Below are 26,071 nucleotides of genomic sequence, written 5' to 3'. Positions count from 1 at the left end.
CTCTCTCTCTCTCTCTCTCTCTCTCTCTCTCTCTTTTCTATAAGAACGGCTTGAGAGACTGGCAGATGCTGTCATCACATCTAGGTAAACTCTATGGCGTTCCCTGGAGCTAACACCAGTCATCCTGACAAAAGAAGGAAATGCAGTGAGTGTGGCGTGATCTGTTCTTGAGAAGGCCATGGCAGCACTTGGTGGTCGCTGCTGCTTTCTCTAGACATTCACTAGCCATCCCTCGTATGTTCTAGAACTTTGGGAGGAGTTGAAGTCAATCTCCTTGGACAATTGTTTTCAGATTCTATTCTCTTCCTTTTCTTCCCTCCCCCCCCAATTAAGACATTTCCCCTTTCCCATTCTCTGTGGTCTTCCAAATATCACTGATAGGTGCTCACCAATCCCATTGGCCAGCTCTTTCAGAATCTCTCTTGGGCTCATGGGCTCAGAGAGCTAGAAGTGGAGAAGCCAGCTGGTCCAGCCTCCTCATTTCATGGTTGAGGACACTGAGGCACACGCCAGTTGTTGAGAAAGCCCAAGAAGTGCCCCACATCACCTCCAAAGGTCTAGCGACTTGGCCGTGTGATCTGATTCAGCAAAGGCAGCTTGGAGGTCTCCTCGCTAATTCCTTGCTTATCTCGGGCCCACCTCCCCCTTAGCCATTTTTATTCTCTTTGCTCCAGTCCAGTTCTCCTCCTTGGCAGAGAAAACAGAAGTGAAAGAAGCATGGAGGGCAGGGATGTCCACTCCATCTAGCCCGAGCCATCCCGGAGCCTCCCTTTTGTTCCCCCAGCAGAGGCAGAAATGTCGTTCTGTTGTCTTTAACTGTCCTCGGCAGCTTAAGCTCATTCTGGGCTTCAGTCCCTCTGGCACAGGGTCATACCGCTGCCAAGAGTCTGAGGCAGGATCTGAACTCAGGTCTAGCATTCCAGCCATGAGGAAACCTAACTGCTCCTTACACTCGAGGAGCTTCAGTTTTCTCATGTGTAAAAGGGAGATAACAATACCTTTGGTAACTACCTCAAATAAGATAATGTATGTAAGCATTATGCAAATGTCAGTGTAGTATTAACAAATTAAATTAAAATTAATTAATTAATGAGATTACTTTTCCAAGACTTTTAATGTGTATCCTGTATGGATATATCTATCAAGACATGAACTGTAGGCTCCTAGAAATCTCCAAACAGGCAGTGTGGTACAATAAAAAGAGAAATGGTTCTGGAGTCAGAGTGCTGGATTCAAATCCCCCCTCTGTCACTTATTAGCTATGTGACCTTGAGCAAGTCATTTCCCTGGACAAAATGACTTCTGAAGTCTCTTCTATCTCCCTTTCTCTCCGTGCCTCAGCTTTCTCATCCTCGGAATGAAAGGGTCACACTAGCTGACCTTGAAGGCCTCTTCTAGCTAAAAAGCGATGATCTTGTGACTGGAAAATTTAGGGCTGCCAAGTACGTGCCCCACGATGACTCAGGATCCGTGAACACTACAAATACACTCAAGCCTATGGGGACCATAGGGTAACAGAAAGAAGGAAGCCATCACATTTTGTAGATGTAGGAAACGTCCAGAGAAAAGCTGTCTCCTAGAAGGAACACATGGAGAGGGTGTCACATAATCTAACCTGAGGAGGAAATGAAAAAAAAAAAACAGTGTGATAAAAGGAAATAAGTAAGAAAGAATGAATGGAGCAAAACCTCAGGGCACCCCGGCAGAACCCAGAAGGCATCAACACACAAGAGACAACAACTTCACATAATCTTAGGTAATCAATGAAGAGCTTCCAGGGACAGGAATGAAGGACCTCATTAAAGGAGGGCCTGCTCACGCGACAAGGATTAGGGATGACCAGGCGGCAGGAAGGGCGCTCTGCTGGTGCCCCCAGGATGCCCAGAGCAAGCAAGGAAGGCTTTTGGGAGGACTCAGACAAGAGTCACACATGCTGGGCTGCCATCCTCACACTGCAGGGAACAGTCTTCTAGACCCATTTCAGTATTCTGTCATGTGGATTTTTACACTTAAGGAAAGCGGCACGAAAAGTCCCCTCAAATCAATTTCTCAAGACAAATTCAGTTGAGTCTGGAATGGGGCAGGGGTAACCTGGGACATGAGGAACCATGGGAGAAGAGACCCTGGGACACCATTTTGCTGGGGAAGAATGGAGACCATCGTAGGACTGTGTGAGGGAGGGGCTCACCTGGGATAGGGGTTCCAGAAGGAAGAGCAAACAGCCATCTGACAGCCCCCTATTTAAACTAATTATCTCTGCTCAATAGAAGCTAAGTTCAGTCGTTTCCAAACTGTCGAAGGACTGTCGTCATGGGATTGTATCCCTAGAGTTGGAAGGAACATTAGAGGTCCCATAGTTCCATCTCCTTATTTTACTGATGAGGAAACCAAGGCTCGAGGTTGTCCAAGGTCACTCAGACGGTGAGAGAAGTGGGGTGTGAGCCCCAGCCGTCTGACTACAACACCAATGTCCTGTCCTCTATTCTACACAAAGAGTGCCTTCTAAACTTCAGTAGCCCATGGCCTAACCCTAGTTAGCTGCTTGTTGGAAGAGAAGGGCAGCTTACTTTAGCTGATTCTGGAAAAGAGACCCTTGGCAGCCAATGGCTTTGGATAATGGTTGTTTCAGTAACTGAGCTCAGTTGTCCCTACTTCTCCCAATGCCTTGAGAAAATCTTCCTCTTTGCTCATTTACAGAGTCTGGGGTGAGCCTCTTTACAAGATTTATCACCTAGGGCAGAGAAGATTTAGTCTGAATGCATAGACCTTCTTAACACTATGCGGAAGTGGACCACAGGCAATCTGCTGGTCAAAGAACAATGTTCTCTGGGAGGAACAATACAGGCTCATCTTGCCTCCTCCCCACATATCTCCTCCACCAACCTAGCCCATATTTTCCCCCATTAAAGCTTACCCTCTGCACTAGGAAACAAGGCATCCTTGGTCCTCCTCCCCTTTGCCCCCCTCTTCCACCTCCTCTCTTTTAGCTAGACCTCACTTCAAACAGGCTCGTAAGACTGAAGGGGAGCTGATAAAATGTGTGCCATTTCAACATGAAAGGTGAAAACCACTTAACGACACGAGCTCCCAGGAGGGTGAGAGGGAGTGAAGGCTTACCAGCCCTGATCTCTGCAGATGTCTCCTTCTTCTTACGTTGCTAAAGTAGCCAACCAGGTGTTTGTCTGTCAGACTGTTATAGGTTGCAAGTGGCCTGAAAGGGTTTAAAACAAACACGAAGTTAGTATCATGAGATTTTGGTGGATATTGTTAAATCCCCAAATGCAGCCCCTGAGCTCAGGCTTCAAGAGGCTGCTTGCAAGGAACCAGATTAGAAGGAGATCGTTGTCCCAGCCTGACAGGGCCATTTCCCTGCTCCTAGGAGTCACTGGGACCCATTGGGTGTGGCCCAGACCCCATTTTCCCCTCCCATCCAAACTCACTGAAGGAATCAACAATTCTGATTTCTCTCAAATGGACCATGCTCCTAAAGGTCAAAGCACAAGCCTCTTTTTCATTGTTTAAAGCGGCCACATTGCGGCTTATGCTGCTTACTCAGCGTGCTCTAATGGTGGACACTTCTCAACTAAATAAATAGGGAGGACCCACATCTAGCCTTTCAAATTGTTGACACATTCATTCAAGCATTTCTTAAGCACCTACTGTGTGCCAGGCATTGTGCTAGGCCCTAAGACAAAGACAAAAGCGACAGTCCTTGCCCTCAAAAAAATGTAAAATCTCTGCCAGATTCTCCAGCTAAGCTGACTGATGTTGCTTTCATACCATCACCTTCTTGGCTAGCCTGCTGCACTCCAGTCTTGAACCTGACTCCCTTCACCTGCCCCAAACCCCCACCCTGGGTAATTCCCTCATTCCTCCTTCCTTGCTCCTTTTCCTCAGATGCTCTCAATGCAGGTGGAGGAAGAACTCGGCAACCAAGCCTTCTGGGTCCATTACAAGTTGACGATATCCAATCTCCACGGGGCTTTCTTTGCAACTGAGCAATCATCTTAATCCTTACCAATTAAGTCTCTCTTCCACTCTCCATAGCCATCATCATAAACCTTCTTTTTTCTCCTCAAGCCGGCCATAATACCTCCACCCTCCATCCTCCACCCTGAGGACTTTGCCTATTTCACCGGAAAAATAGAGGCCCTCTGCCATGGCTCCATGTTCTCCCCTTCTCACAACTCATAACCCTAGAAAATATGGTCTCCTGTGCCTGCCTACACTTCCTCTGTTCTCACTCATTTCTCATTCCGGTGAAAATTCTCTCTCCAAAGTTATCATTGAGCTTTTAATTGTCAAAGCCAGTGGTCTTTCCTCACTCCTCATCCTTCTTGGCCTCTCTGCAGCATCTGACATTGATGAGCACCTTCGCTTCCGGACACACTCTTCTTTTGGGGAGTCTGTGACAAATGCTCTCCTGGCTCTCCTCCTTCCCCCCGACCACTCCTTTTCAGTCTTCTGTGGCGTATCCACATCAACCCTATTAAATGTGAGTGTCCTTTAGGCTCTGTCTTGGACCCCATTTTTCTTTTCTCTACATACTCTTTCATTGGTGACCACATTCACTTCCAGGCCTTTAATTATCATCTCTCTGCAGATAAACCCCAGATCTGTAAATCCAGTCCTGGTCTCTCTCCTGAGTTATAATCCTGACCACCAAGTGCCTAGCAGACATTTCAAACTGGACATCCCACAAGCACGTCACACTTCCTTGTGTCCCAAAATGAGCTCCTTATCTTTCCTTCTAAACCCATGCCACTCTGGTACTTCCCTGTATTTGCTAAGGATACCACCATCCTTACGGTCATCCTGGTGTCCAGTCTCAAGACCCCTCTCTCTCACTCACTCCACGTATCTCACGAATTTTTAGACCTTATCATTTCTTCCTCCACAAAAGCTCTTACATATGTCCCCTTCTACCACACCCACACCCCCCCCCCACATTCTGGCCCTTGTCACTTCATTCCCTGGCCCAGCAGCTAAAGTGATTCTGAAAGAACACGTCTGACTGTGCCCTCCTCTTCTCAAGGAATCCCAGCACCTCACATCAAATGCAGACTCCTCTTTGGGGCATTTAGATTCCTGCCCAGCTCGGTCCTAAACAGCAAGGCTAAATAAAGTATAGACTCCCCTGTTTGGCATTTAAAGGCCTTTCCCAGCCAGTCCCCACCCTGCTTTTTCACACTTGCTCCACTTGACACAAGGGAATCTGGCCTTCTTCCTGCTCCTCAGACATGGCAGTCGTTCTCATGGCTGACTCCCATGACTGGAATGCACTCCTCACAGTACTGCTTTCTTCAAGTCTCCTTCAAAGCTTGGTTCAAGCATGACCTCCCATATGACACCTTTCCTGGCTCCCCTCCAGCTGCTAGCACCCTGCTCCCCAAGCCCCTGGCATGTATATTGTCCATATTTTGTATTTACTTATGTACGTACAGGTTGCCTCCTCTGATGGAATGTAAGCTCCCAGAGGGCAGGGACTGTTTCACTTCCGTCTTTGTATCTCAAGCACCTAGAACAGTACCTGGCACATAGGAGGCATTTAATAGATATTGTTGATTGATTGATCAAGTTTACTTATCCATATCATCCAACGCATTAAACTGGGAGCTGGACAGAACGCTGGAGACCAACTACTAACTCCCCCTCATTTTATAGATGAGCCAACTGAAGCCCAGAGAAGTTCAGTGATATACCCAAGGTCACATAGCTAGCAAGTAGCAGAGGTGAGATTTGAACCCAGCTCCTTGGGTGATACAAGCAGCACCAGTGCTTTCTTACCAACATAAAGCCCAATTCCTTGAAATCTGACCTCCACTCTCTTTCTATGATGAATCTGTTCCTTCAAAACCATCACTGATTTTCCCAAAACTAAATCCAATGACCTACTGTCTAACCACACCTTAACTGAGGTCTCCACCGTATTTGACTCTACTGAGTAGCATAGGGTGGAAAGACTGCCGGCCTCAGCACCAGGAAGCCATGAGATTCTTTCGAGCATGTGGTCCTAGGCAAACCGCTTAACCTCTCTACGTCGCATCTGCAAAATGAGACGCTCCGACAGGACAGCCTCCAAGGGCCCTTCCAGGATGGCATCGATGACCCTACAGTCAGCTCCTCATTCTTCACACCCCCTCTGCCTCCGATGACCCTCCACTCTGCCTCCTTTGCTGGCTCAACTTCATTCCCCCACCCCTGACTTTGAGCATTCCTCTGGGACTCTCTCCCTCTTGTCTCTCTCTCTGTAGCCTCATCCATTCCCATGGCTTTAATTATTACCTCCATGTGGATGACTCCCAAATCTGCATCTGTCTCCAGACCAGAACTTTCAAGCTACTTAGCAGAGATTCCCACCAAGCAACTTAAACCGTACATCTCTTGGTCCTCACTTCCACAGATGTTTGATATTGGCATTAAACAGTCTCTAAACCTCAGAGCCAACCCTGACAGTCCAACCCAATGTCTCATCAGTTGCCAAGTCCCATCATTTCTGCCTCCATCATGACTCATCAATCTCCCCTTTCCAACCATACAGCCATCGTGCTAGCTATTGAATGAGCTGGAATGGAGCTAAAGCTCTCATTAACTTGGCTTGGATGCCTGCAGCGGCCCCATTAGTACCCCCATATCTATTCTCTTCCGAGTCCAAACTGTCCCCTACGCAGCTACCCAGGGAATAATCTTCCTCACTCTCAACTCCCATCCAGTCATCACCCTGCACTTGCTGAATAAAACCCAAGAAAGAGCATTCACCTGCCTAATGAACATCATTGTAAATTAGACCCAATCTCCCTTTTAGTGTGATCTTTCATTCCTCCCCTACATGGAACCCGGTTTCCTGGAAAAATGGACTAACTTGCAATCTCCTCAACACGTCCCAGATTTTCCCACTCATGTGCTGTGAACAATACCCTTTGCTGCTGTCTACATGGAAAACACCTTCTTCCATAGACTGTGCAAAGAGTACCCCGTTTGGGGTCTGAGTCTTGGGTAGAGATGTGGGGTGTTCCACCCACGACTTGTACAACCTTGAACAATTCATAATTTCCCCAAGTCTCAGTTCTTCATCTAGAAAATGAAGGGGCTGGATGAGAGGACCTCTCCAGTCCCTCTCCAGCTCTCAATCTGTGATCCTCATCTTCCTAGCCCCAGTCTCCATTTGCTAACTTCCCACCTATCTTCCCAAGGCCCAGCTCAAGGGTTTCCTATTCTCTCGAGCCAGAAGGGAGATTTTATTCTAATGATCCTTCAGGACGTGGAACTGGCAAACTTCAGTCCCTGTGGGAAGAGGACAGAAGAGGACTAAAAAGGGACGAGGTGCCAAAGGTACAAGCTTCCCGCTTAGGAAAGACCTTGCTGAGGTGAATGAATGAGTGAATGAATGAATGAATGAATGGATTGCTTGTTCTAAGATTGTGCTTTGAGGTTGGCAAAGAATTATAAATAATATCTCACGTGTTCCTCACAACAACCCTGGGAGGTTGACGCTATTTTTATCTCCATTTTACAAATGAGAAAACCGAGGCAGGCCGAGGTTAGGTGACATGTCCAAAGCTGGATTTTAACTCAGGTCATCCTGATTTCAGGCCCATCAATTTATCCGCTGCACCTCCTAGCTGCCAAAGGATTTATCAGGCATTGACTATGAATGGCAATTTGTCAGGGAGGTCTGGATTTGAGTCCAGCTCTGACACATCCTGGTCGTGGGTTCCTGGGCAAGTCACTTTACCACTTGCTCTAGACAAGTCTCTGAGTTGGAGAATCATAGAGAAGGTGCTATCTTGCGTTGGCAGGGTTTCCTCACCTGGGAGTTCCCCAGCCCAATAAAATCAGGAGTCCAGTCCTTATCTCTAAGTGCTTATCATGTGCTGAGAACTGGGGATACAAATTTAAAAAAAAAATGAAGTCCTTGCCCTCATGACGCTCACATTCTAACGGGGAAGATGAGACACAGCACACGGCAGCCAGGGAAGGGAACTGGGAGAGAAGCTCTGCACTTGCTGACTCAATGAGACAGGTCTCCCTCAAGTCTACAATGGGCCAAGTCCACAACAAGAAACGCCGTTTTGTTCAGTACTGCCCTGCGGTGGGGGATTACCTTGGATCTGGAAGCCCTTGGATCTCCTCTAGGCTTGATTGAAGAAGCCAGAATAGAATCTGATTGAACGAGAGGCCTCAGGACAGTGCAAAGCTACTACTCTGAGCTCAGGCTTTCCGATGTTTTGGTTTTGGTCTAGATTCCTGGTAATAATAACTGACATAGTGTTTTACCATGACCAGTTATTTTTTCAAGGACATCTCCAATGAGCCTCATTAACAGGTGAAGCGAGTAGTACCAGCATTCCCATTTTAGAGGCGGGAAAATTGAAGCTTAAGACTTGCCTAAAGTCACAGAGCCAGAGAAAAGAAGGGCCAGGACTTGACCTCAGGTCTCTCTTTTCTTCTGGTCTAGGGCAATGCACTCTGCTCTTTCTGGCTTTGTTTTCTCCTACTCTCCTTCCAAGAGGGTTAACCTCCTTCCAAATCCATATTTATATGGAAGATGCTCATGGTTAATGGAGCTCGGGAGAGCAGAGCCATCTTGGTATTTTTTCCAAAATGCCCAAGAGCTCCATTTCAAGGAAACCTGACGCGAACACGCTCATCTTGTGCAGAGACAGAAATGGTTCTGAGGTTCTGAGCGATTTTAGGGAGAACAGGAATGAATCCCTGATCAGGCCAATTGAAGTAGCAACTGGGGCCGTCATTGTCACCATCACCACTGGGGCCATTGTGATCATCACCATTGTCAGCGTCTCCATCACAATGGCTCACCCTTACATCAAAGTTTGCCAAGAGCTTTTACAAACATTATTTGAAGCCTCTCAATGAGCCCATGAGGAAGAGACGTCAGGTGCATCTCATGCTCATTGGAGAGACAGGGAGACATGCTCTGAGAGGCCAATGACATGCAGACAGTGTAGGGTTCACAAAGGAATCTTATTCTCTCAAATGTAACAGTTTTGTTTTGTCCTCTAGGGACAAAACACTGACCTCAAAGCCCAGAAGCGAAGATGTCACCTTCAGGGTTGAGGATGCCCAAGCAGCAGGAATAAATGCTGCTGTGAGCTTACATCAGCAGACAGTCCGAAGCTGGAGGCTTTCAGAGATAGAGGCACCCCGAAAACCAGCCCTGCTGGCCCAGGCACACGATCAAAGGTTTCCTGCCACTGATCCCCTTTCCAGTGCTTACCCTTTTCTATTTCTTAGACCATCTTTTCAGTTGCTCATCTGCAGAAAGTTGAGGTGTCCTTCACTCCTAATAGTCCTGATTCCATGGTTCACAAGCTTGTAAGAGAAATCATCAGTGTACTGTGATACGATAGACTTAACTCTCTTCTTTTCTGACTCAATTGTCTTTAAATCACTCTCCTTGCAAAGTCGTGTAAAGAGGAATGCTCAAATTGTTGATTAAAGAAACTGGGGGCAAGAAGTTATGGCATTCCCTGAATTCAGGACAGATCTTGTCCAATGATCGTATGCTTAGACAATATTTCTTCCTTTAATATGGTCTGGAAAGTAGCTTTCACAAAAGAGTTCCCCAAAATCAGCTTGCCTAGCACTTTTCCCTCTCAGATCCACCACCCTGCACCTTAGTTCTCTTCTCTACTCCTCTTATCAATGGGCTAAGGGATCATCATGGTTAAAAATCTACAGCAATAAGTCAAGAGATCTCTTCCCCAAGGCTACCCCCTCCCCCCCATCTGACCATGCTTTAATCTGGCCTCAAAGATAGATTCCCATGGAAACCCAACTAAAAGGAAAGGCCTCATCATCGTCACCATCATCAATAGGCATTTACTGAGCACATTCTGTGTCCATGGCATTATGCTAGGGACTGAGCATACAGAAAGAAGCGTGAGACAAGGAGCTTCTGCTTTCAAAGGACCTAAGCCCAATTCATGAGATGACTAGAATACATAAAAATGTGCTCATCTTAGACAACTGAATGTCAACAGATCCAGCGACCTGGTTTCTTTTAGATAAGAATTATTGTTAACAGATTATTTTTAGATCTGAGGAATGGAAGTCATTATACTAATTAAGAGTCAAAACACTTGGGTCTTCTCAGTTCCACCAAGCTGTATGAAGCTGGACAAGTATTTGTCTTCTCCAGGTTTTGGTTTCTTCATTTATAAAAGGAGGTGAGGTGGGCAAAGTGGCCACTCATATCCATCCCTATGGCTCAGACCTGCTTTAAAACTGATTTCAGTACACATCGTCTCCAGCACTCCACCAAGCCCCACAAAGAGTCACTCCTCAAGGGTGGGAACTGGGTCATGAACCATAAATATTTAACTGTGCCACAGCCAAGTGCTTGGTGAGTGCTTGTCTTTTTCCTAGTTTATTAAGAAGTTGGTAACAGGCCAAAATAATGTTACCGTCTTGAAAGTGGGTCAGCCCTGCTGGGCAGAATGTTGTTGTTCAGGTTGAATGGAAACCCCTTTAGGACTTCTTTCCCCACCTTTTGGTCCTCCCTCTTTTGGGGGGAAGAGTGATGGAATTCTGAACAGCTTCACCCAGGCTGGTCAAGCCCTTCCTAAGGGAATCAGTTTGACCAGTTCATTCACATAGCATATAAATGGCTAAATAAAGCTGTTGGCGATATTCCATGAGAGAAAGAGTCAGTGCTGAACACACTCTTCTCTGGTGGTGGGATTTCAGGCTCTCTGATGGCGAGGGAGGGGTTCTCTCTCTGATTCTGCATCCAACAGCAAGGAACTTCTCTGGGAGAAGGTGGTGTCAGATGTTGTGTCTTGATATTCCCCAAGCACTTAGCATAGTGCCTGAGACATGGTGGGCATCAACACACAAATGCTTGGGCATTCTGCCCAATCAACTGACTGACTGACAAGAGGGCCCAGACAGAATACAAAACATTACATACACGACAGAAAAGCAGTTCTGATACCCAATTTTATCTGTCTATCAAGTGAGAGAGAAAGACTGTACCTACAACATGCACAGGCCTAGAACTAAAAGGCAGATGTCCATGGATAGGTTTGGGATTTTTAGACTCTATTCAAACAGATGGTTCTAGATGAGATCTACAGCTGGTCACCTTTGGAGTTCCCTGTTTTGTGAGAGAGATGGATGGATGGATGGATGGATGGATGGATGAATGGATGGATAGAGAGGACAGAGAGATGGAGAGCTAGATGGCTAGATAGGATAGATAGATGAATAGATAGACACGATGGATGGATAGATAGATAAAAAGAGACAGAGATAGATAAATGATAGACATAAATACAGATATATATACACATGCATATACATATATATGTATATATGTACACACACATTTTGTAATTTATCTCTTCTTGCCCTCCCTATAAAGCCTTCATATGTAGCTTAGATAATTTTGTTTCTATACCAGAAATAATGGGAGGAAGGAAGATGGAGGAAAAAAGGAATTCTTAAGGTGACTGTCTTATACCAGACACTGATAATAGATATATAGACATAGATTTAGATTGTATGTATACATAGAGTATATGTGTCTCTATATATGATGTGTATATTATTTATGTAGGGTTTATATGTACATATGTGTGTATGCATACATGTATATGTGTGGTCAGATGTACTGTATGTATACCAGCTGTTGTGCTAAGAACTGGAGATATAAAAACAAAAGTGAAGTTAAGGCAAATATTTAAATCAGCACATTTTCAGTGGAAATCCACAGACTTTCCACCATATCTTGAGAGTTTTTCAAAGCTCTGTTGATTCACTCCAATACTTCCTGAGTCAAATTCAACATCCAACAATCATTTATCAAATGCCTACTATGTGCCAAACACCGGGCCAGTCTTACAATTAGGACAGGAACAAAAATCTATAAGGCTCTATATTTGAAGGTACCCACCCAAATGTCATGACCCATGTCAAAGGCCATTTCTTCCATGAAGTCTTCCCTGATATAAAATGACTTATTATTCAGAACTCTCATGGTACTTCTGGATGCCACTCTCAAGAACTTTCCACGTTCATAGAATGTAAGGTTCTTCAGGGCATGGAGGATTTCATTTTTGTCTTTGTATCTCCAGCACCTGGCACTTAATAGAATTGCTGGATAAATGTTTTTTGACTGATTGGCTCTTGATTCTGCTCATAATCACTGTATGTGCCATTTGCCCTACCAAGACAGCAAGCTCCTTGATGGTAATAACTCTGTGTCCTTTCTTCTTCAGCATCACAGCACAATATTTTTGTCATAGAGCACGTGCATAATAATTGTTAAGTTTGGATGATTTCATCAGATATGACCAAGGCGTTTAGGTGAGTGTTCAAATGATGATATTATCAACAACCAAAGGGCACTCAGGAGGGGGAACAGTTTTGGGGAAAGAGAAAATTCAGTTTGGGATATGTGAAGTTAGAGATATGACAATAACTAGTTGTAAATGAAAAGACAAGATCACCAAATCAAAATACAATGAACCCTCTTTCATGATCTCTGTTTTCTTTAACTACCTCTATGAGGCCTGATGACAAAGTAAGTTTTGAGGGAACATTTGTATCATATCCCCCATTAGAAAGTAAACACTTATCCTTGTACAATCCCTTCCAAATGGTTATACATACTTATTCTGTTATTGTATTTTTAAGTTTTACTCAACTGGTTTTTTTTTTTTTTGTTCTTGTTGTTTTTCAGGCATACTTGGAAGTCCTCTATTTAACTGAAGGTCCATTTTTCCCCCGTAGGAGAAAATCCTCAATGTAGTAGTGTAAGATAGAGCCCAAGCCCAAACACCCCCAAGCCTGGCCAGATGCCAACTCCAATGGGGTTCAATGGACTAAGAGGGGAAATGGGGCAGACCAACATTCACCTAGAAGAACCCAGCATTAGGAATCTTTGAATCTTCCTTGGAATCTCAGTTCTGCCACCAACTCGGGTTTCTCTTTGGATGAGCCTTTTCTGCTCTCAGAGCCTCCATTTCTCTTTTCGGTAAGCCTTTTGTTTCTACCACAGAGCTTTGTACAGCATAGGTGCTCGATAAATGCTTGTGGCCTTGGAGTGAATCCTTCCCTGCACTCACAATTTTAAAGCCCATGAATGTAGATTAAAGAGGAAATGGGGCTTAATTTGGGGATTTGTCCTTAAATACCAGTGAAGGGGGTTAAACCAGAGGACCTCTAAGGTGGTCTCTTCCAGCTCTAAATTTGAGATCTTATATTTAAAAAGGAAACAATTAGCAAACTGTTAAAAAATATTTTGTGTCCTGTAAGGGATTCATAGGTAGTTTTCTGGGCCTTGGAAAATAAAATTAAGTCTCTTCTACTGACCTGCTGTGTGACCTTGGTAATGATACCACTTGGCCATCCATCTGTGTTGCATCTTATAGTTATCTAAGGAGAAGACTCAGTATCTCATCTGATCCTCATAACAGTTGTGTGAGGTAGACATACAGACGTCTATAGGCAACACTGAATTGGTTTTCTATAACTATCTATCTACACAGAGCGAGATGGTTGTCCATATCTCTCTCATATCTACATATAAGTAGATATAGAGACATAAGGAATTTACAAAACAACCCAAAGTTGGGTCCTTACTGACAAACCATTGTTACTTGGGTGAATTTCTGATATGCTATAGCATTGCTTTGGATTTAAAGCTCTGGGGGAGTCAAAAAGAAAAACACAGATCCCCAGCTTGTCCTTCCAAGGAAGGCTGAAGACAGCTGAAGAGAGGCAATGGACATAGAGGTCATTTATTTTCCATCCCTGAGTAAGGAACCTCCTTGCCTACTGAATTAAACCATAAATAAGACTATGCGGCCTGCATCTTACATGAGGTGACTGAACTGATATTAATAAATTATTTTATATTACTTTCCTCATTTCTTTTTTATTTGCATTTGGAGCTGCCAGATTGCAGCAATTATACTAAATATTGACTTAGAGTATCACTCAGAAAATTCTAATGATATAGCCTGTGGAGAACTTTAATATTTTTTTATTTACATTTTTAATATGTCTGGGTGAAATAACTAGTAAAAAAAAACCACTGATCTCCATCTGTGCAGACTGTTGGCAAGCTAGCTTGCAAATATTTCATTTCATGAGCAACATTTGGGTGGAGCCTACAGTTTATTTAACTAGTTCAACATATAACTTCTAGCAAACCTGAACAATCTCTAAGAAGCGCTCAGAATTCTCTGGTTTGGAAGGGACCATGTTTGTCCCAAAATCTAATGCAATCTTAGAATGATCTTTCACTCCACAAGACAGGAATGCCAGCTGTGGACTAGAGAGCTATGAACTTCTACAGAGCCCAGAGGAAAGCCACACCTAAGGGGAACATCATGGGGGATGACATACGGGGAGAAAAGGACTTCCAATGTGGACGTTGTTACTCATTCATTAGACCCATGTTTTCTACACACGCTCCTTACTGGAATTATCCTTTAAATATATGCCCACTCTTCCCATGTATGCTGGGAATATTTTTGAGAGAGTTCTCCCCAAAGAAATGTTTCCCATTGACGGTACTTGTTGAGATGTTATACTATCTCAGTAAATGCCTTGTCTAAACAAATCTAAATGAAACCAGCGGATGAATTGTTAGCGGGAAATCACATCAGTGGGGGCTCATGAGAGATAATACGGCCCCTCAGCAATGCCCCATAGAGCAAGAATTGTCCCTCTAGGACTGCAAATTACAAGTGCAAGGGGAGTGAGCCCAGAAGGCGTGCTCTACATGAATAATAAATGAACAACAACCATATAAAAATGGTCCAAATCACTAATAATACATCAAATTCAAATTGAAACAACTGCGAATACCCAATCCATATCCATGTAATTGGCAAAGATAAAAAACAGAAATGGAGTGGGTGAGGCTAGAGGAGTACAGGAACAGGACTAAATTGGTGGAGCCATTCAAGTTTTCCTGACCTTTCTGGAAAACAATTTGGAATTATACAAGAAAAGTAATTAAATGGCGGAGAGTCAGGTGGAAGAAGACCAGGAAAGTAGGAAGGGACCAGTTAATGACGGGCTTTAAATACCAAACAGAGAATTTGATATTCGATCCTGGAGGTAATAGGAAGCCACTGGGATTTACTGAGCATGGGGGTAACATGGTCAGACCTGCACTTTAGGAAGATCACTTCAGCAGTTGAATGGACCATTGACTAAGTTCATCTCTGTGTTACACTCTTCAAAGAATCTTATATAATTTTAAAATCTGTACAGGAGATGTTTGGTGGGAAAAGAACCTTTAAAATGGTAGCCTTTGCTAAACTGAATGTTTTTGTTGTATTCAACAATAAGCATGAGTCTTGTATTCTCTAAAATTTTCATTCAGTAACATGCTAGCAAAAATGTCTTCATTTCTACAAGCCTGCTTCTCCCTTCTAATACCTTAATCAAGCCTGTCCTTGAAGCACAGATGGATGGATCATTCTCATGGAGAACCTCAAAGAGAAGAAAAGTAGTCAGTTACTGACATTCTTTTGGTAATGACAAAAGCCAATATTTTTCCACATTTTTGATAAATTCTTCTTCAGATGCCCTGAAAATTTATTTCTCAGCACCCTCAAAAAGTTGTCCTATCTAGCACATCCCTTGCTGGGTACCTTTGACCGAATCTGGGGGCTTTGCCCATCTTTATTCTTGTCTATGCCCTCTCTTCCATAAGCACATTTGAGGTTCTAATGTCACCGTCCAAATGTGGTGGCTGACTGTCCTTAACAGTGAAAAATCTTGGTAGATCTTTTCCATCTTTTCTCTATTTGTTTCCCTCTTTAGGCATGTCCCTAAACGCCTTCAATATCACCTCAGCCCTGTCTCTCACCAAACTTTCTTTAAACTGTTTCATCCTTCTACTGCTGTTCAATGTTTTATGAGGTAACACTGTGCATAATCTTCCAATGTACTTCTCTATAAGTTTTACAAATGTTTATATTGTAAACTGGCATTGCTCTGGCTTACCACATCTCTTCACTTTGCAAAAGAGTCAAGTATTTTCTGACTACGGTGGTTTTTAGTGACTTTAAATTTCTGTTATGGCAATCAAATTATATAAATCAAACTTCATGATTGAATTGTTATAGTTAATGTTGCTGTCTTTTGCCCCATTTACTTCCAAATTTGGCATCAATAATGTATTTAAATGGGTTAAATTGGATTTGTTTTCATTGTGCAATATATCTTTTTTCCCCATTTGTATTCTTTCTTCTAGCCTAATGTTAATCTTTATCTTTCTGTTAACAAGGCAGTGACCTGACCAAAGGTAGACAATTGACTTAAGAATGACTCCCACCCCATTAATGAGTTGTTTCCCATCTATTAAAATAAAATCAATTTCATTTTCAAAGATATTACTTGGTGTTTGTCAAGTCTAATACCTTTTCTCCTAATGAAAGAATTTATGATACATTGTCATGAAGCTTCAGTGCAGTCTATACGTTTGCATCTTTTCATGCTTACCCTTGAATTTGATTTTTTAACTTTTTTTGCCACCCTCACCTATTACCCTAACAAGTTCTTCTTAGAATTTGTATATTCATTCTTTGTACCAGATGTTGACACAGGTGACCATTATTTCTGTGATGACCTTCTTACAAATAGTGAACATGAATGCTACAATATAGGATCAAATGCCCCCCTAAACATCATTTCTTTTTGCCTTTGGAAAGTGATAAAGCCAGATCTGTCAATTCACTTATTGGCTTCTCAAAGGGAAACCTGTAAGCCAACATTACATTTTGCTGCCACTTCTGTAATTTGTTTATCTATTTTCTCTTTTCACAACTGCTAGATCCTTCCTCCCAAATTGCCTTTTTATTTCACTACCCTGTGTATGTGTCTGGGCACTTACTAAATTGACATTTATGCTATTTATTCTACATGCACTTGTCTCCCTCATTAGAATGTAAACTAATTGTGAGTAAAGATTGTTTCATTCTTTGTACCTGTATCCTCAGCACCTAGCTCAGTGTTAGCACATAGTAAGCACTTAAAAAATACTTGTTGATTGCTTGATTGATTTTGCTTAAGTCAAGAACATCAAGGGCGATGCAATTCAATCCTCCAGGAGTATGTCCCCTCACGGGCCATTAGACAAGGATCTCACCTTTGGAGCTGCAACAGTGCTCTAATAATCATGCGATTCTTCACCCCACTTCCCATCACTATGCCACCATCACAGTAAAAGTAGAAGAGACGGACGACTGAGGACCACATTGTATTTTTGTTACACGGATTGCCACAGCCAACTGATTAGTCCCAAAGCCTTGGTTGAGCCTCTGAGTTTCGGACATAGCTAGACTAGTCTTCAAAAAGCAGACATGGAGTCTATTTCCGGGACCATACTAGAAATCTTTTAACAAGGAGGACTTGCCAGATAGTGCTTGCACTCTGTTAGGAAGCCTTCGAGAACCCTGGGTCACCATCACTTCATGCCAGGACGTACCAGAGTAGGGCTGGGAGAAAAGCAATACGCGCAATGGCTAGAATGATGTAAGCGCAAAGGACATGAAGAGAGGAATGAATTCACTCTCGGTAACTACAGTGACCAACTGGGCTCTGGAGAAGACACAATGGAAAATGCTTCCATCTGCTCACCGGAAGAGGGGTCAGAAGTCAAGGAGGATGGCATGCCCTGTCTGGACAAGATCACTGGGTTTGTTGGTTGTGTTTGTTACAAGGGAAGGTTCAATGCAGAGCTGGGGGGAGGGGGCAGAGCTAACATATGGCTCTTGAAACATCTAAAGCACCTTACATTCATAATCTCATTTGATCTCCCAACAATCCTATGTCATGCATGTTTTATTATACCTATTTTACAGATGAGGAAACTGAGGCAGGTGATGTTTAAGTGACTAGCCCAGGGTCACACAGCTAGCCAGTGTCTCAGGTCTTCCTGACTCAAAGTCCTGCACTCTATCTACCGCAACACCCAGCTACTTTACCTTACGGTGACATTAAGACAAAAAACATCCGTAAAATGATATTTTTTTAAAAGAATGAACTAGACCTTTTCCGAATAGGAATAATGCTGTCGCAAAGGTCTTGCAGTGGACTGTGAGGCACAGGAAACTTCTTAATATGAATGGCACATAAAATTCACAAATATGAAATATTACTGGTCACAGCCTGGAGAAGGAAAGAGATGACCAAATTAATGGCTACCATAAAATATTATGATTCAATTCTGCTTGAAATCTTCACATTTTTACAATGTCATTTCATAACTAGAAGGTGCTATTTATAGTATCTGCAGTACTTGTCTGTATCTTTCTTTTGCTTTAAGCTTTCTTCCAGCCCTTGAGACTAAGGATGCTCAAAGGTCTGCCATGTTTGTTAATGGTCACAAGCATGTCATCAGTGGAGGGTTCTACCAAGGCAGAGGAGATTCCAGGATGGACCACACAATGCCCTTGCCTGTCTGTTGTCTAAAGACCAGCAGAGCAGGAAGGGAAGAGACTCTATCACCACACTGGCCACCAAGAGATGAATCTTTTGGCCACAGTGAGTCCTAAAATCTACCTATTAAGTTATAGAGGATTTTTGTCCTTTGCATAAATGACAAAATTGCAAATCATTTGAGTATATATATTTTTTTCTAATATAAATTCTTAGGCAGTGTGGCCTAGTGCATAGAGAGAACATGACTTAGAGTTGGGAAGATCTGGGTTCAAGACCCGTTTCTGCCACGCGCTGACTGTGTGACCCTGGGTCAGTCACTTAATCTCTTAGTGCCCCAGGCAACGCTCAAACTCTAAACTGAGAGGAGATGTCCATTTGCATTGGAAGGAGTTTCTTTGCAAGAGGTTCCTCCAAGCAATGCCATCCCAGGTCTGGTACCACTGCACCCTAGTCTACAAAAAGAAATTCGCATTCTTTTATCAGGGTTTATTGTTACTAGAGGAAAAGAATAATTCGATCATAAAACCAGGTCTCACTAGATTATAAATTTTCCTTTTTTTTAGCCCCCCCAATTTCAAATGACTAGAAAGTCATTTGATCACTGATCAAATGGCATTTTTTAAAAATCAGCCAAAATTGTATTCTTTCACTATCGTCTCTAAGATGTGACTCATTTTCTTCTTGCTGTGACTACATTGTATCTCTCAAACATCTCTGCAGACCTTCTATATGTTCTCATGTGGTTTCTATTTTGTTCCTCCCCCTTAACATAACCCTTCATTTGGAATGGAGCAGAAACTAAATTCGGTCTTTTCTTTTCTACATTTCTTTTTTTTTTCTCAACACTATACAAAGCCACCGTCAGCCATTACTCATGGAACCACGCAAACAGCACAAGGCAGGTATTTGAAAAATTCAGACTTGAGGCAAGAAAATGTAAGTACTCATAGCATCAGCGATGGATTTAGACACAAGACAAACTGAACTAAGAGCTTTTGAGTAGACAGGAACTCAGCTAATCAAATGAGAATTTTCAAGTCTTTTGTGTTGGCAAGGGCAAGAGCAGTGGACGGCCAAAAGAGCAGATGAAGCCAAGATCAGACGTACGTCCCCTCCCTCCACTACTGGCATTCACTCAGAAGGAGTAGAAGAGGAAAAGGAAGGAAGCAGCAAGATTGCAAAGAATTGGGAATTGCCACCAATAGGTCTTGCCCAAAATGTGAAGGGATGAGATGCCATTTCACTGTAGTCTGTGGCTATGGCCACACTAGGAAAGTTCCCACCTGGTGATTTCTGGACCTCAAAAGAAATTGCCTCACTCGCTTCTCAGCTAACAATTTTCAGAATCTTGAAATAAATGTCTGACAAAATGTTGCAGAGAGTTGAATCTCATTCAATAAGAAAGACGTGACCTTCTAAGAGAGAAAAGGACCAGGGGCATAAGAAGTGATGAATCATCACATCACCATTGCAAAGAGTGAGAAGGTAACAAAACTTCAAAGGATAATTACAAATCAGGAGACTTTCTAACAAAAGGAACAGAGACAGTGAGCAGTGGCCTCTGAGTTTGCACCAGCATTTCCAAAGCCAAAGGGGACACTGCATCTTCTGATTACTGTCCATCTTCTTCGTCTTCAGTGGCAAATAAAGCCCTCTGAGACCCTTAGGAATCAAGACTTTAAATGGTTTTTTTCTTCATAGTTTGAATTTTTTTATTTCAAATTACAGAAAATTTTTACAATATTATTATATTGTAAACAGTATTATTACAAGCTATTTTAACAATTTTGTATTTCCGAATGAAAATCTCTTTGAGAAGTTACTCATATTGGGCTGATTTTGTTTTCAGAACATAACAAAAACTTGTAAAATTGTCAAAGGAAAACCAGATTCAGGTCATGAAGCATTATCACTGTAATTGACCAAAACCACAACAAACATAAAATCAAAGGAAGGATTTTCTCTAAGATGTTATTTGTGTTTTTCACTGAATTTGTGATTTGGTCAGTGTAGAGAAACACCAGGGAGGAAAATCCCTCCCACCAACAGAGATCAGAAACTGTTCTGCAAGTCAATCATTAGGTGAAATAAAAGTAAACAAAAGAGTGTTTGCTCCATCCCAAAATAACACAAGCATAATAGTTTTCTGCACTAAGAACTATAATAACGCCAGATGCACCTCTGGAAGTGTTAAAGCAAGACAGCCAAGCTACAAGATGGCGGGTAGGCAGCAGAGCTCCAAGGCGCGTCTGAGAACTCCACCAGACATTCTCCCAAGCGACACATCCTGCAACCAGAGCATCACGCAGGCTATTTCTCGGTCTGATTCTGGTGCCCAAGAGTACTTGTACAGAACTTTCTAACGCCAGAGGTGGAGGAAGGGCAAATGGGATTGGACTGCGGCCCAGCAAGATGACAGTGGCATTCAAGGGTTGCTTCCTACATTTTGACTCAAAAGTCCAGGGAGAAAAAGAAAATGAAGTATGTTGGGAGATGGCAGATGGATATAATAAACTGTACTTAAAACCCTCTAATTGTTAAGACTCCTCCCTCCCAACTTATGAAAATAAAGAGAATGCAGTGTTAAGCAGAAATGCATTTTTCACTCCAATCAGAGTGCACGGCTAGCCCAAGATGTGACCTGACTATGAGTGGCCACTCACTCCTCACCTCCATCGGCCATGATAAGTAGAGGTGGAAAAGACCTTGGAAGGCAGTCAAAGCACTGAGCACTCTGGGCCCCAAGCCGAACTTTAATGCCAACCCAGACAGAATCTTAGATTTCTGCAACGAGCTTCTGGAAGGTAACAAATCCCAAGACAGGATTCCTTTCATCTTGCCTATTTTGTTACTTCTTCTCCAGAAAAACTCCAGGTAGGCAAGCAAACGGGTGACTCGCTCGGGGACGAACAAGGTTCCGACCAGTACAAGAACCCGGAGCACTGATATATAGCAGGGAGTTCTTCCCCCTGGCTAGACTGGGATATCTGCACAGAAAAAGTAATTCAGCACCTTACTATTTTAACTAGACTACCACCTAAAATGACTTCAAACTTGTTCATTGAAGGCGTTTGTGGCATCTCTGCTCAAGGAGCAGCACAATAGAGTTGGTTAAGTACAGGGCAAGGAGTCAGGAAGACCTGAATTTGAATTCTGCCTGTGCGGCATTGGGCAAGTCATTGGATGTGTCTGAGCTTTAGCTTCCGCATCTCTAAAATGGGAGGGGTAGTAATGACTCTAGCACCTACCTCATAGGGATGTTTTGAGGCTTAAGTGACATAATGTTTGTAAAGCACTTTGAAACTTTTGCTTTTAATTTGATTTTTTGAGACTGGCTCTCCCAGTCTTGCCCAACTTGGAAGAGCAGCGGCCGCTCTCGGTCCCAACCCAGCTGCTGCTGAGCTCAGGACATCCGACCTGATTGTCTCCAGCCTGGGCCAGTTTGCTTCTCCTTAGGCAGCCTGGTGGCCCCCTCCCTCCTATGAGCCCGCCATACTGGGGCCAAACGTCTTGTGGACACCCAACTGGCTTTAGCCCTACAGCTCAGAACTCCCGAGCTCAAGAAATCCAGCAGCTTGGCTTTCTCAGAATCAGGGATCATGGGCTATGCACTTTGGAAAGCTAAAGCACGTGAGAAATGTCAGCCACCACGTTCCAAGTGCTCTGCCAGGCATGGGAACAACAAAGACAAAAGCCCCCAAGTCTCCCTGCCCTCAAGGAGCTTACATCCTACTGCTGACAGGTGGGGAACAATGAGTAGACATATGCAGATACAAAATTAGACAAAAGCAAAGCCAAAGCCTTGTTTGCTTAACTGGATGCAGGCTGGCATCGGTGTGGGAAGCCTGGTAGGGTCATACATTTGGGAACAGAAGGGTCTCAGAGGCCATCTGGCCAATCCCCTCCTACCACAGATGGTGAAATAGACTCAAAGAGGTTAAAAAGTTTGCCCAGAAGGCCGTACCTCCAGTAGGTGGCGGAGACGCCAACGATTTTTGAATAAATGAAATCCAGAACATTTCAAAGCCAAGTGAGCAAGGCTTCCAGGCTCCCCTGGCCATTCTCACACTGAGCTCCAAAGCAGACAGAGCTCCAGTCCAGGGGCCTACCTCCATCTCACCTCCCATCAGTGGGGCCTCCTTCTAGGGAGGGAGGAGTATAGGGCTCCCCATCATGGAACACAAGCAAGAAGGGACAGACGGTGCCGTGACTCTTCACAAGCCACAGCCTGGGGTCGTGCCAAGTTATTAAGAACACGCTGTATTTTTTAAGGCTAAGAGAACAATATAAACTACATTGACAATCCTCAGTTCAGTGATTGACTTTTCCCGTCCTCGTGAAAAAGCCAAGCGACCCCTGCAGAGATAACTCCGGGAGATGAAAGCTGAAGGTCAACTCAGCTGTTCAGCTGCCATTCCAAGAACTTTTTCTGGATATCTTGCAAAAAACGTCTGTGTGTATAGTTCACCAACTGTGCCCTCGCCCTTTCCTCACTGTTCTCCTCCATTAGAGTGCTTTAAAAAGAGAGAGAGAAAAGTGGGGCTGGGGCAGCAGCCTCAGGAAGCCCCCCTCCTCTACTGGCCATTCTACAGCGCGACTCCCGCCCCCCGCCCCGCAGCTCCTCTCAGCTAGATAGGCTGCCGAGAAGCAGTGAGGAGATTTAAACGTGTCCGCACCTCGACCGAAGCTTCACCAGTGCAATGTCTGATTCTCAAACAGAAACCCCTAATATTTCAGACATCGATGCACAGGTAGTTTTAAGCCTCCCTTGGCATTAGAAACGCAACCAAAAACAACGCTTTTTCCCTTCTTCCTCCATTTTTTCATAGTCACTAAAACACAAAATAAAGTTAAGTCGACCTGCCTCCACTTGGGAGGTGGGGATGGAAGCCAACCACGTAAGTTTTCACCCAGTCTGAGAAAAGGGAGGGTGACTTAGCGTAGGAAATCTAGAATCAGGAAGATGTGGGTCCAGATCCAACCTCTGCTCCCCCTTTCAGAAGGACTTTGAGCAGATCCCTCAAACGCCCTCTTTGTCTTTCAAAAGGGCCCGTAGCCCAGCTGCCTCCCCGGGTAGCCCTGAGGACCACAGGCGACAAGGCCGGGCCTCCTCTGCTTGGCCAGAGTTGGGCCTCTCTTTTTTCTTTCTTTCCCGCCAGGCCTCAGCAAGGCCTCCAGAATCGGATGTGCCCCGTGGCATTCCGATCCTTTTGCCTGTTGGAGACACGTTGCACGCTGGTTTGTGCCAGGGGTTCTTAACCCCGATTTTTTGTCCTAGGCCCCTTTGCCAGTCTGGCAAAGCCAAGTTCTCCTTTTCAGAGTCATGTTGGCGAGTGCATAAAATAAAAAGTGGATGACTGCAAAGGAAACCCATCCTAACGAAATGTGGATTTCCAGTTTTTTTAAACAGCATGTTCACAGACCCAGGCTGAGAAGCCCTGGTGAGGCTTGGGTTTTATGGCAGCCTCCCTTCTTGGGTTTTACTACTGTCTCCTGCTCTTCCTCCTACCTTACAGCTACCCTGGTGGGTCCTGAGCTTGGGGGCCATTCCTACCCCCCTCCCCCTTCTTTTTCAGTTCGGTTTTTATTTTCAGGCAGAGCCAAGACCCTGATAATCACTTCTATCCCACCCTTCAGTGACAGCAGAAGACATTCCGCTGAAGAAATTGCATATTTCCATTGACTAAATCTACGTGAAAAATAGAGACCCCTGAACCAAAGACAATGTCATCAAGCTTGTATCTGGCTCTGGTTCTTTTTTTTCCCCCTTTTTTTTTGTCACTTAAAAACTCACCCATTCCTCCCACATCCCTTGGAGTTATTTTTGAGGGGCCAAAGCTAACCCTCAGTATTTATAGGAAACAGACTGTCACTCAGCCAGCCAGTTGCCCAGGGTTGTTTCAGTAGGTGGTTTGGTATTTGGGCTCTGAGAGTGGGGGGATGTCCAAACCGTGCCCAAAAATCAAAAGCTAAAACATGTCTTACTTATTCTCACGCATGGTTAAGAGGTCTAAGATCAATACAATCCACTCATAAGAACAACATAGGGCCAGGTGACCTAGGTTAATCAAAGGCTCTGTCTACTGAGACATTCGACTCTACAGAAAACTCCTTAAAGATGGGACCACCAAAGATTCCATCAGCCTCTATCACTGGATGGTCATTAAATTAAAGGGCAATTAGAACCAGAAGGACACCAGATTAAAATAATGGAAACATAGACGATGTTAAAAGGTGACTCCCCCTCAACTCAGATTCATTATAGTGACCAAATTCAGAGAAGAGATGAGCAAACACAGCTGTCTTCTCTCAGGGGAGAGGTGGGGGCCTATGGATACAGAATGCTGCATACCCCCCCATCAAACAGAGCTTCTGTAAAAGCTGACTTGTCTTAGCTGTTATTCTTCTTTGTCACAAGGTCATTAACAGCTCCTGGAACTGCTGCTTTCTGCTCGTAGGCCTTTAGACAAGTCCATTAACCTGTCTCTATCTCAGCTTCTTCATCTATAAAAGAAGAGCCTCTGGACCCCATGACCTCTAAGGTCCCTTTCAACTCTAAATCTGGAATTCTAACTTTAAAAAAAAAGTCAGAGACCTATCCTTATGAGTGGTCTTTATGACCATTTTTATTTACTCCAAAATATAGCTGAACCAAGTCAGCATTGGCCACTTACAATCTGTCTGTAAATTGTTCATGCTGTAATGAAGTAAGTAATAGAATCCCAAAGAAATGGAATGAGGGATCCATCAGTGCATCCCTCATTGATTGGTGGAGTTTTGAGGAATTAAAATGTCTGCTTTATTGTACAATTGTACTTCATTACCGTGTTCTCCTTGAAAATAAAGTGATAACAACTAAATGCTTTAGTAATGATGGAAAAGCTTTCTCAGCTTTAAAGAAACTCTTTATTCGCTACTGAAATTTTTATGATTTCTAAATGGTGGCATACGCAAAACTTCATTCCTTTCACTCCGAGGAAAACTTTAGTAGTTTGCAAAATCTGGCCCTCAAGTACAATTGCTGCACTTCGAGTTGGCGGTGTTAAATTTCAGTTTGCTGTTTTTCTTTTCCTTGAAAGTGGGTTGAAAAGAGAAGCAGAAAGCTCTATGCCCCAAGAGCACGTCTAATAACTAAACAGAATGACCTATAACCTTGGCCCACCATCTACATTCTCTGCAACAAGGCCAGTGGTTGAACCAAAGTCACTGGTGATCTCTAGGCCTTGGATCCACATCAGCTAGATTTAGTTTATAGGTAAGAATATAGTATGGGAAATTAGAAAGCCCTGTGGGCAGGTACATATTCTAGGCAATGCCTGCACATTCCTGGGGTCATAATGTAGCAACAACCCTTGCATTAACATTAAAAGTCTTTGTTTCATGGACCAAAGAAAGAAAAGAAATGGAATAATGATTTGCACCCTCACTGGCAATGAAAACACCAAATTTGAATTCATAAACACTTCAGTGCTTGGATGGAGCCTTGTGGAAGCAGAAATGGTACTTAAGAGGAAGATGAAATGGGCAGATGTACCTGACCAAGTATACACAAGAAAAATCCATGTAGGGGAAAGTATTGGTATGAAGGCAACTGAAAATTATTTTGAAAATATTCTGAAGAAAAGATTCCCCCCCCAAAAAT

General features: G+C 43.6%; 1 protein-coding gene across 1 annotated transcript in view; it reads right to left on the bottom strand.

Moving 5' to 3' along the window:
- ERICH3 (glutamate rich 3) overlaps positions 1–26,071 on the bottom strand; it is a 124,949-nt gene that overhangs the window by 95,420 nt on the left and 3,458 nt on the right. The window contains exon 2 of the mRNA XM_027874004.1: positions 3,118–3,211. Within this exon, the coding sequence (XP_027729805.1) occupies positions 3,118–3,211 (94 nt within the window). The remainder of the gene's footprint in view (positions 1–3,117; positions 3,212–26,071) is intronic.

This window comes from Vombatus ursinus, unplaced genomic scaffold (genome assembly GCF_900497805.2).
Source record: "Vombatus ursinus unplaced genomic scaffold, bare-nosed wombat genome assembly UNPS02014804.1, whole genome shotgun sequence".
NCBI classification, from domain to species: domain Eukaryota; kingdom Metazoa; phylum Chordata; class Mammalia; order Diprotodontia; family Vombatidae; genus Vombatus; species Vombatus ursinus.
Note: the sequence above shows the minus strand (reverse complement) of the source record. Positions and strands in the feature narration are given on the sequence as shown.